Source organism: Budorcas taxicolor, chromosome 5, assembly GCF_023091745.1.
Source record: "Budorcas taxicolor isolate Tak-1 chromosome 5, Takin1.1, whole genome shotgun sequence".
Classification (NCBI taxonomy): domain Eukaryota; kingdom Metazoa; phylum Chordata; class Mammalia; order Artiodactyla; family Bovidae; genus Budorcas; species Budorcas taxicolor.
The window spans coordinates 76862660-76874184 of record NC_068914.1 but is presented as its reverse complement, the minus strand read 5'-3'; the positions used below and the strand labels follow the sequence as shown (position 1 = coordinate 76874184).

General features: G+C 45.3%; 1 protein-coding gene across 2 annotated transcripts; it reads right to left on the bottom strand.

The window, feature by feature from the left end:
• Positions 1-1139: 1139 nt before the first annotated feature.
• ASB8 (ankyrin repeat and SOCS box containing 8) lies at positions 1140-9630 on the bottom strand. Of its 2 annotated transcripts, none has more exons than XM_052639497.1 (4): positions 9536-9630; positions 6643-6802; positions 5049-5153; positions 1140-2920 (listed from the first exon to the last, which is right to left on the bottom strand). In XM_052639497.1, exons 2-4 carry the CDS (start codon positions 6769-6771, stop codon positions 2288-2290), a joined length of 867 nt encoding a protein of 288 aa, XP_052495457.1. In that variant the 5' UTR covers positions 6772-6802; positions 9536-9630; the 3' UTR covers positions 1140-2287. The 2 variants fall into 2 exon arrangements, with proteins under 2 accessions (XP_052495457.1, XP_052495458.1); XM_052639498.1 differs by having other exon boundaries at positions 6643-6806; positions 9536-9603.
• Between the last annotated feature and the right edge of the window lie 1895 nt (positions 9631-11525).

Here is an 11525-nt window from a genome sequence, read left to right as displayed (position 1 = left end):
CTCTGGCTTCTCCTCATATCATCCTCACAAGTGCATTCCTGTCAGCCCCAAGCAATGGACTCTGTCCAGGCGGACACCTGGGAAGAGGCAGCCTGTGTGCTAACTCCGTATACTTCTGTTCTTGGGTCCTCTCAACTCTACGCAGGGTCCCAGCCACAGGACACCATCCTCACCCTCATCCCACAGGCAGTCCCTCCCGCATCCTCTGTAGCCAAGGACACTCCCAAATTCCCTAGGCATAAGGTTATGTTTTACCTCTTGGTCATACACCCATTACCCAGCTTTGCTTTTTTTCCAGCCATTCCCTAATCTCTACTCCGACAATCCAGGGTTCTTCCTTCTCAACTTTTCCCCCTGTGCTCCTTTCTGGATGAAAGCCAGACTCCATCCCAGTGGGGTGACATGTACATTCTGAATGCCTGGAAAACAGAGACATTCAATTCTGGACCTCGTTTGGTGGGTTGGTTGAAATGCTGTTTCGGAAACCATGAGTTGTTGGTCAGCTCAGTGTGTTTTCTGTTCCGCAATTCCTCCTTAGCAAGTACCCACGCAATACAGTTGGTCCTCAGGACTGGCTCTACATACTGTGCCCCGAACTGATGGGATGCTGCCCTGTCAGTGAGAGGCTTGAGATTAGAGTCCAAGAATCAGATCCTGGCTCTTGGCACAAGCATACATCTCTCTCCTGCTAACACAGCTTTCTCACTTGCTTGCTGAAGCAGGAAGGAGGTTTGGGGTGTTTCAAGGAACAGAGGAAAGGACTGCCTAGTGCTTCACTTTTGCTGGCTATCCAAAGTATAACTGCTACCCCCTAGAAACAGTTCTAAAAAATGACCGAGAAGTCTTGTCAGAGCCCAGCATTAATTAAAGCGGCCCGATGTTCTCTGTACAGTTCTGTAAGGGGAAGAAAAGTTAGTAAATATCAAGCACTGTTACCACTGACTCTTCAAAACCGCCTATGCAGGTGGTGTGGCAGTCTGAGATGGCACTGGGACTCAGGGCAATAATGTAAAGAAAAGTAGGGACAGTAGAAATTTCCAAACTTGCTTTTAGACCTTTTTATTTCCTTTTTTTTCCTTATGTGAGCAAAAACAATAACAAAAGGACAAAAGCAGACATACTTTTTCAAATTAGCTGTGTCAGCAGATACTGTTCATTTTTATTTATAGTTCCCAATCAGTTAAAAAAAAAAAGTCTTTCACATTTGCATAAGGCCATCTAGAATCGACAACTTGATCTAGCTTAGGAACATGAAGAGGAAGAGTACCTAGACTTAAGTATTGTTCACTAAAACAGATCTCTTTTGGGTAGGTGGGTCATCTCAGAGGAAGCTCTTATGAGTGCTCTTCCCCCACTCCCCAACTCCACCCACACCACCAATGTCTTTTTGTGTAGATCAGTAAAAAGCAAAGTTTCCGAAACAACTGAAAACAAACTCCAAACTCTTAGCAGAGTGAATGAAAGACGCATGAGACAAGGCAGCCCAGCCCACGTCCTTCCCTGCTAGAGCAGACACCTCCCTCTATGGTGGGCGCAGGAAGAGCCTGCCAAGCCCACTAGCACAAACTGGCTGTCAGGAAGAGAAAGAACTGCATTCGAAGAAAGTTCTTAGGATTGCTTAGAACCTTCTATCCCTTCTACTACATGGAGAGCAGCAAGATAATCTTTCTAAAATAACATTGCTGAACTACTGTAAGCCTTGGGCACACTCATGGAAAGGCAGCAAAAACTGCCCTTCCCTTCAGTGCTGAGAAGGGGCCAGTCCCTTTTGAATGCCCGGGGATGATTCTAGGGACATCTGGGCCAGTTCTGAACCTGTGCACCATCTGAGGCAGTAGTTATCTTCATCTTTGGGCTGCAGCTGTCAGCTGGAATTTTCTTAAATTTCTTTGCAGGTCAATTAAAATGTTTCTAGAGCGATTCTTCCGAAAGTTAATCATGTTCCCAAAGGCAAACCAAATGCACATGCTATAAATACTCTTCATCTGCCCAGAGAAATTCAGTCTCACTTGATTTCTTTCCCTAAGGAGGGTTGGGGACACCTCTTCCTTTGCAGGGTGCAATATAAAAGGCCTAGTAAGCAAGAAACACAAACAAAAGTGAGGGACATTTTTTTGTTTGCTTGCTTGGTTTGGGGAGGGGAGGTGATGTGAAGGTTACTGTTGTGACATGTTGCCTTGAAATATAAACCACACAACAGGAGCAACTGCTTTTCCTGTTTTCCAAGACAGACGGTGCTGCAGGGCAAAACCTTACACAGAGTTGCCGGCCTGACGTCTCCTCCAGGCTATTCTACGAGTAACAGGTATTCCTTCAGAGAAGCTGGCAGAGGAAGGCCCTTGACGGCATCCGGCAGATACTGGAGTCCCAGGCTCCGGCGCACAGCATAGCGAGAGAGTGTTTTTAGAGTCCCTGGGGCTGAGCACAGAACAGTCAGCTTTTCACACAGCTGCTGGTCTTTGGCCACTTCTCGTGGCATGGTGCCATTTTTCCTTAATTCAAAGTGTCCAACAGCTCTGTGGAGGAGCTCAAAGCAAGAGTCCTCTTTCTCTGTCCCAAGCCCCCTGACTAGCAGAGCCACCAGGCGGGAGATGGGCGTCTGGCCTTTTAGGTTGATGACTCTGACCTCTGCACCGTAATCAAGAAGGATGCTGACGCTCTCAAGATTTCCCTTCATGGCAGCCCAGCTGAGCGGGGTGTCATTGTTGTAATCCAGGGCATTGACAGAGGCCCCGCTCTCTAGCAGGGCCCGCACACACTCAGCATTGTTCTTAAAGGCTGCCCAGTGAAGTGGGGTGTCTCGGTTACCATCCAGTGCGTTGGGGTTTGCACCATACTCCAACAGGACCTCCACACAAGCCTCATCTTTCTCAGCTGCATAGTGGAGGGCTGTTCGGTTGTAACCATCCAGGGCATTCACCTGTGAAGAGGGAGCGACTATATTACAGTGTATGGACGATGGGCGGGCAAAGAGGCTTGCATGTGCCTATCCACTGTCTTTGCTATGTGGTTTTCTGAACATGCAGGTCAACAAGCAATTCCCAGGGAGTTGTGACCAGGATGGAGCTGAGGAGCAAGCAGGAAACAATAGTCCCCAAACAACCAACAGTCTATTATGTCCATAGGTTAGCTGGCCTGCATCATCTAGGGTTTCGCTGCCACATCCTTATTTACTGTTCCCTAGGACCTCTACCTGGAGAAGGCAATGGCACCCCACTCCAGTACTCTTGCCTGGAAAATCCCATGGACGGAGGAGCCTGGTGGGCTGCAGTCCATGGGGTCGCAAAGAGTCAGACACGACTGAGCGACTTCCCTTTGACTTTTCACTTTCATGCATTGGAGAAGGAAATGGCAACCCACTCCCGTGTTCTTGCCTGGAGAATCCCAGAGACAGAGGAGCCTAGTGGGCTGCCGTCTGTGGGGTCGCACAGAGTTGGACATGACTGAAGCGACTTAGCAGCAGCAGCAGCAGGACCTCTACCACACAGTAAGGGGGAAGAAACAGAAGTCTAAGTACTTGTAATTACTCTGAAAGACATTTATTGGAAGGCAGCTTGAACCTACTGGCAGAGTAAAGGTTCTGGATTATTCTACTTATCCTGACTCACTCTGTATCCTGTGGCTAATGGCAACCAGACTGAAAAATAATGAAGTCAAGTTTCTGCCCATGTAGCTCTGCTGTGTTTTTTAACCACACAGAACAGCTCAGAACTATTCATCCAAGTCAGCCCCCTGCAAACATATGTTGTGGGGTCATGAGAGAACCTGGAGGAAAGCATGCCGAGGAAAGAGCACAAATCCTCCGATGCTGAAAAGCCGCTGGCTTGCTGAACTCAGCATCTCCTATAATATTTGGAGGCTACAAAGATTTCATTTAAATCCTAGGTTTAAATAGCGAATTTTCTCCCCCATAAAATGCACTAAAAAAAACCCACCCCTGAAATATTTAATCTTCAATCTTCTATTTAGCTAAAAACTGAGTTCAATCTTCTATTTATCTAAAAACTGCCCCCTCACCCCAGGGATAGTCTCACTTTCATCGTTGCTATTAATCACTGGCTTTCACTTCTGGGTCGCTCACAAAAGTTACGGGGTAGTTCTTGACAGGCAGAGAACAGCATGGTTGTGTGGAGGTGGGGATGCTGGGGGCTACAGCAGGCTTACCCACCAGCGTGTCTGAGGCCTGCACACCTGCTTCATGGCATCTTTGATTCAAATGACTGCCTCAACCTGTGCACCCTGAAGATGCCACAAAAGTTGTCAAAACTGCTACTTTATTTATTTAACAGGCACCTATTTAGTATAATAATTACTACATGCCAGTGTTCTAAACAGTTTCAACCTTATGAAGAAGACACCATTTATCATCCTCATTTTATAGATGGGGAAGCTGATGCAAAGAAAGGTTAAGTAACCTGTTCAAGATCACAAAGCTGGAAATGACAGCTGGAATTCAAATCCATGAAGTCTGGGTCCAGACTCTCTATTCTTTTGTTCATTATACTATGCTGCTTCTTGCTAATGCCAATAAAAGTTAATCTAGTTTTTTTATGTTAAGATACATTAGAAAGAAGATAACAAGATATGGTAAAACAGAAAAAAACAAACAGGCAGAAAGAGCACAAGTAGCTCAATCCCGAGGAAGGGACTGACCCACTGACTGATTTTCCAGTGATAGACATGTGAGAAGTGCACGCTGGCGGCAGGTCTCAAGTGGTTTAGATCGAATCAGGGTTGAGGGGACTGAACAGTCAAAAGAGGATTAAATAGAAATATAAACAACCCCAGAAGGAAGGCTGGGAGATTAAGGGGCGATAAAAATTACCTCTTCCCAGAGCCATGGTCAGTGTATGAAAGAAAGGCAACGGAATGAAGTACTCTGGATGATTTACCATTACATTTTGTTTGAATATTGGCCACACCAAAGTTACCTAGAAGGTGGGAGCAAGAAGGTGGGACGAGATAGGAGAAGAGACAAAACATTTTAAGGAAGTGTGAAGCCCAACTTTTAGTGAATCACTGATGTGACAGTGTTAAAAAAACATTACCTCAGCTCCCTTTTCCAGCAGTAACTCCACACAGTCCGCATCGGACACCATGCAGGCACAGTGCAAGGGCTTCAGCGTGCCGTGGGTACAGTTCACATCTGCTCCCTAGGGACAGAAGGAAGCTTCAGTGGGTGTGCTCAGCTCTGGCTCACCAGGCAGGACAAGACTCAGATCAATGTCTGGGGTAGGGGTGGAGAAGGGGTCTAGCTCTAACTGTACTGTAAATATACTACCAGCCCCAGTACCTATTCCTGTTAATTAAATGAAATTACAATGCCAATATCCAAACCAAGAGGATACACTGAAGATGAATGAAAGGAACTGTTGATGCCTTAGATCAAGTCATTAAGTTTCTCCATAAGCTAGCCTGAAAGATGGCCCTGGGGATGGACATCACTAAGGACATAACCTTGCATGTAGAAGCAGTGGAACCTTATCACCAGGCAGGAAAGCTGGAAAAGCAATGGACTTTCTCTGGCTACCATGCTCTGAAAAAGTCAGGAATGTGTCTTTCAGACAGAAGCCAGGAGAACTGGCATGCTCTTCTTGCCATCTAACAGATGACCATCACTAACAGTAAGGTCATCTTAATGTTATGTCTTTGCTTATAAACATATATAGCATATACTTATAAACTAAGTGGCCCCTTGGTATCAGCATTCTCTGCCACCTAGCCCCCACTGGTACTTCTGTTTCGTATCTGATGAAGGAGCTGGAGACACCACGGTCTGACCAAATTCACAGAATGACTCAGCAGCAGAGCTGGAATTAGAATGTGACAAAGTTTCTACTGCTGAGTCTTCTGATACCACTTTTGCTGAGAACAAGCTAATGCTATCTGACTTTTCTTCTCACAGCTGTGCCACACAACTCTGAAGCAGCTACAGAGCTCTAGGCTGTAAACACGATTCTAGAGTTCTTCAAAAGAATGTACAGCAGTAGCCATCTGGATGCATTCTCTAGAGATTAAAAAAAAAAATTACCCTGTAACTTTTCTTCAACAGGAATAATATACAGAAAAGCATCGACGCCCTTCCAGGATACTAGCCATTTAACAGAAGTACAGAATAGTACTGGTTAGACAGCAGACAGTTAAAGTGTTTCCTTAAGTCAAAAATTACCATGTATTTTAGGGATTGATAATCTCTATAGAACTGTAAGTGGTAGCTGTTGTTAGGATGATAGAAGGCCAGTGATATCCCTCCATGTAATTATTAACTACAAGGGTTTGAAAACCACTAATGCTTTGCTTGCCTCCTTCTTCCCATAGTACATGTGTAGAAGAGTTTGAGCTTGCTGAATCCCATATGCCCATACCCGGAGAGAGATTTTATAAAGAGCATGAAACTAGGGTTATCTAGAACATAATTCCCAAAGAAAAATATCATTTGCACAAAGTGAAAGGTAGAAGAGAAGAGAAGCAAAACGTATGTTAATGGTTAAGTTAATACGTTTTAGAATATCGTAAAACCTGTAAAAACTCCCTGTGATCTTGCGGTGAGTCAGAGCTGCAAATCTGTAATCTATTAGGATTCCCCAGGAACTCTCCCACCTCACCTCCCCAAGGACTCCTGCGTCAGCCCAGTGCACTCACCCCTCTGATGAGGTCCTCTACATTGTCGTGTGGGAAGGAGCGAATGGCAGCGATTGTTCGGATTAAGCGCTCTGAGAGAGAGTATTTGCTCTGAATGCTCTGCATAATATACCACATACTGGAACTCATCAAGGCTCAGAGTACGTTCACATGCTCCAAACTGCCTGAAACAAAGATGTTTTAGGCATACACAATACCACTGAGCACATCTGTCCTTAGGGTTAGAAGTTCTCCAAGGCCTTCCCACTACTAAAACCAGATTTCAAAGAGTCAATGGCTCATTAATACCATTCTTCCTAATCACAAGAAGGAGAATATCATAGTTGCTGAGGGAGCTGGGTAACTGGACAAAAGGATTCTGACCCTGAGAACCCCAGCTCTACTCTCTGACCTCGTCTAGCACCGGACTTCCCCAAATGCTCCAAGCTCCCCATGGAGCTCTTTATGGTTTAAAAAAGATCAAGCCAGGAAAGGGATTCCTGTAAAGGCCAAGGATTTCACAAAACATCTGTTTTCCTCCTCTGAATTATGCGGTCTTTATTATCAGCACCCCCTTTAGGTTACCTGTTACATTTGACCTTGTGGTATAGTTATGTTCATACTATTTTTCAATCTAAACTGTAATTAATTGGGAGGCAAGGTTCTCGTCTTCTACTTTTTTAGACCATCTCAGGCCAGCCACAGAGTCTCACAAAAAGTAGCTATTTAATAAATACTGGTTGATTGACTAAAGGGTATACGAGTGATTATTATCTGTGAGAAGAAACAGAACAAATGCATTTATGTTAATGATGACAAGCCATCTGTGAAATAGTTTAAAATGTCTTCAGCAAAGAAAAAAATGAGAAGTTTTTGAGGTGAAATTCTAAAATAAGGAAGGAATGCCAAAGCATAATTACTCTGGGGTCATCTATGTAAAATTAGGAAAAAAGTTTAAAAGTTCTGACTAATGATTTATGTTTGCAGTTGCAGGAAAATAAGCAGATTTAAGAGTGAAAAATGAATTTAAAAATTTAATAGTTGGCTATTTGTGACAACTGAGAAGTAGACCTGAGTTCTGTGTTGGAAGAAGAAAATAATGCAATATTGGCTCAGACAATAAAGAATCTGCAGGTCTGGAAGATCCCCTGGAGCAGGGAGCAGCAACCCACTCTAGTATTCTTGCCTAGAGAATTCCATGGACCTGGCAGGCTACAGTCCATGGGGTCGTAAAGAGTCAGACACAACTGAGCGACTAACACAACACAATCAAAACAATACTTAAATTCAACTATGATAAAAAGTTTTGGCTCTCTTAAGAGCCATATACCAGGTGAGGAACATTTAAGATTACAGCAAAGAAGGCAGAGCATTTTTATGAAAAAGCATATATCAAAAACTGTAAAGAAAGCATGGTATGCTCTCTAGGTGTAACCATTTAGGAATCTAGGATCCTGTCAAACCATAAGCTCCTTGCCAGTAAATAGCGCGTTATTTTTAATAGTGCCTGGCACACAGCAGGTTCTCAATAAATATTTGTTGAATCAATGTACAGCTTATTACTTAGGACCCTAGAAAAATTTAAGATGTACAGTAATTAGACATCTTATGTATATGATGATTACTAAGGGAAAAACACTAAAATTTTTTAATTTTGGTCATTTCATACGATGTAACTTTTTTGATGGACTCTCCTCTTATACATTATGTAATAATACTATAAACTCTTCCATCTTGCTACTGGGTAGCCATTTATCTGTTTAAAATATATATAGAATTAATTAATGGAAGTTAAAAATCAATTCATAGGTATCAGTGATTCAAATTTGGGTATTCTCCCTACTTTATTAAGAACAAAGCTTATTTATTCTTAGTAAGCTTACACACTTTTTTATATGCCTCTCTGAAATTTTCCAAATAGTTTAGACTTGGAATACGTTTTAATCTTTGCAACAGCTCCTCAGAGACAAGAGTCTGTATTTTACACTTCTTTGTTGTAAGGAAAAAGGGGAAAAGGTACAGATGTATTTGAGTCAGCGATTCCAAAAACAAACAGAGCATCCAAAGTGGAAGGCTTAGCCCGAAGTGGTTCTGTTAAACATTTCTGGGTCATGATAATCTGAAAAAAAAAAACCAAAACACCAAAAAACCCAAAAAACTAGACCCTTGCAATCATTTTCGGCGCTTTCTTGGACTCCAGGCTAAGAAATCCTAACTCAGAATACAACCACTAGTTCTCTGCGGCTGCCTCAAAGCTCCTGCTGAAGAGTGAAACTTCGGGGCACATTGACAACATTCACTGTCAGGAAGCATCACGAAATCTAGACTCGACATATCGCCAGACAGCAGTCCGTGCACGGTTTGACCCTCTGTGGCCCCTTTCCTCTGCTGGAGCAGAAAGCTCCCTCTCTCCCATTTTCTTCCACTTCGGATCCGAAGTAAACACCAAGGGGGTTTTCTTAATGCGAAGCTAGAAGCAAAGGAGGGGAGAGGCGACATTCAGCAGCTCTAGTGCTAGGGAGGCCGGGCTTTCGCCCACGGGCTCGGAGGCCCGCGACCCGGCCAGGCGAGCCCCTGCCCCACCGCACCAGCTGAGGGGGCTCGCGGCAGCTAGGTCTCGCCGAGTCTAAGGGGCGGAGGGCGAAGACGTGTGGTGTCACTTTCCGCACGGGCTCCGCAAAGACCACAGCAATCCCAGCAGGTCTCGCGGGGCCGGTACTGAAATGGGGTCACGAAATATGCCGGGGAGCCCCAAAGGCGAACCAATCCCCGCCCCGATCTCCTTAAGGCCCGGGACGAGATCCCAGCCTCGAGGGCTGGCAGATCGCGAGCGGGGAGTGAAAGTATTACTGGGCGTGGTGCTCGAGGTTAGGAAACCTGACTGCAGACATTCCTGCAGCGGGGCGACACTCACCGAACCGTGGGGCTGACCGGGGTGGTGAAAGCGGCTGTCAAGGCGTGACCCGGAAGCAGAAGTTGTCTCCCAGGGCTGTTCTGTTTACAGGTTGGGCGACTGGGATGCGCGCGTGCGCACCGACCACCGTCCGAAGGCGGAACGCGCCTGCGCAGTCTTGCGAAGCCGCTTCCTCTAACTGGTTTAATCAGTTTACTTTCTAGCCGCGGCAAAGGCTTTTGCGCAGGCGCAATGTGGCGCTTTCGGCCGCAGCTGCGGGGCTCGGTCTGTGGCGGTGGTGGGCAAAGAGCTCATCAGCTGCTGGCTGTTGGCCCGACTCTGGCCCTACGTGGACCAGGCTTGCAATGAGTTCATCCGAAACCTCCCCTGCCTCCTACTGTCCCCATCTGATAATCGGACCTGAATACCCCTTTTCCAGATTATTCCCAAACTCGCGACACTGATTCTATTGGTTTGGAGACTAAGCTGTTAGTGAGAAGTATCTTTGGCAAATAAGAGACTTCCAGCCTTTTTCATAAAATATTGGAACGCATTTATGCTTCTTCGAGCATTGTCCACTCTCGAAGGAAACTATATTAAACAAGCACTCAAGAGGAGGTACTAGTCCAAATGTTGAAGGCTGAAAAAAGATGTACATGCTTAACATTAACCTTTCCCAACCAGAGATGCTGACACCTCCGAGTGAAGAATTTTCCGTGCAAAACATAAACATTTTGAAGCCAGTGGCATGTAGTGGTCCGTGCATAGAGTGAAGCAGCCCACACAGGGAGACTAAGTGCTATATCTACCCTTCAGCCACTCCCCAAAGCTTGCTCAGAGAAACAGTACTTTACCAGTTTGAGAGTGAAGCAGGGCCCAGAAAGTTCTGTTTATCGGTGAGGAAATGGCGAACTGGAAAGGTTCAGCGAGGCTCCTGACTTCCAAACTCAAAAAGAACTTTTCTGGGCAGGTATGTGTCCCCAACCTCCTACCACTCTGCTATGGTGAGATAGTTCAGTTTTTCAAAAGGAGATGAAACCTAGATTTTAAAAATGTGAATTGCAAATGTTGGCAATATTTGTTTTAAAGAAAAATTTCAGAAAGAGGCAACATTCAATTTCCAAGCCACCATTTCCAGGCTCTGGGACTAAAGGCTGCTTTGGTCATTGGCGTGTGTCCTAAGTCGCTTCAGTCTGCTCCAGGCAAGAATATTGGAGGGGGTTGCCATGCCCTCCTCCAGAGGATCTTCCCTACCTGAGGATCGAACTGGTGTCTAGGTGTGTCTCCTGCACTGCAGGCGAATTCTTTACCAGGTGAGCCATCTGGGAAAACTTGGTTATTGGAAGCTCTGTGGAAGAGGGGTTTAGGTGTAGCCCTCTGATTGGGAGTGGTGGTGGTTTAGTTGCTAAGTCGTGTCCAGCTCTTGCAACTCCATGGACTGTAGCCTGTCAAGCTCCTCTCTTCATGGGATTTCCCAGGCAAGAATAAGGGACTAGGTTGCCATTTCCTTCTCCACTGATTGGGAGTGAGTCTGGGGAATTGACTTGAAACTGTAGCCATGTATTAACTATATTGTTTTTAATTCATATGTTTACGTGAGAAAGTTTCAAGGAAATTGAATGAGATTATGTGAAGACTAGAGGAAAACAATAAAATGGGAAAGACTAGAGTTCTCTTTGATGGCACCCTACTCCAGTACTCTTGCCTGGCAAATCCAATGGACGGAAGAGCCTGGTAGGCTGCAGTCCATGGGGTCGCTAGGAGTTGGACACGACGGAGCAACTTCACCCCACTTCAGTGTTCTTGCCTGGAGAATCCCAGGGATGGGGGAGCCTGGTGGGCTGCCATCTATGGGGTCGCACACAGTCGGACACGACTGAAGTGACGCAGCAGCAGCAGCAGCAGGAGCAGCAGAGTTCTCTTCAAGAAAATTAGAGATACCAAGGGAACATTTCATGCAGAGATGGGCACAAGAAATGACAGAATGGTATGTACCTAACAGAAGCAGAAG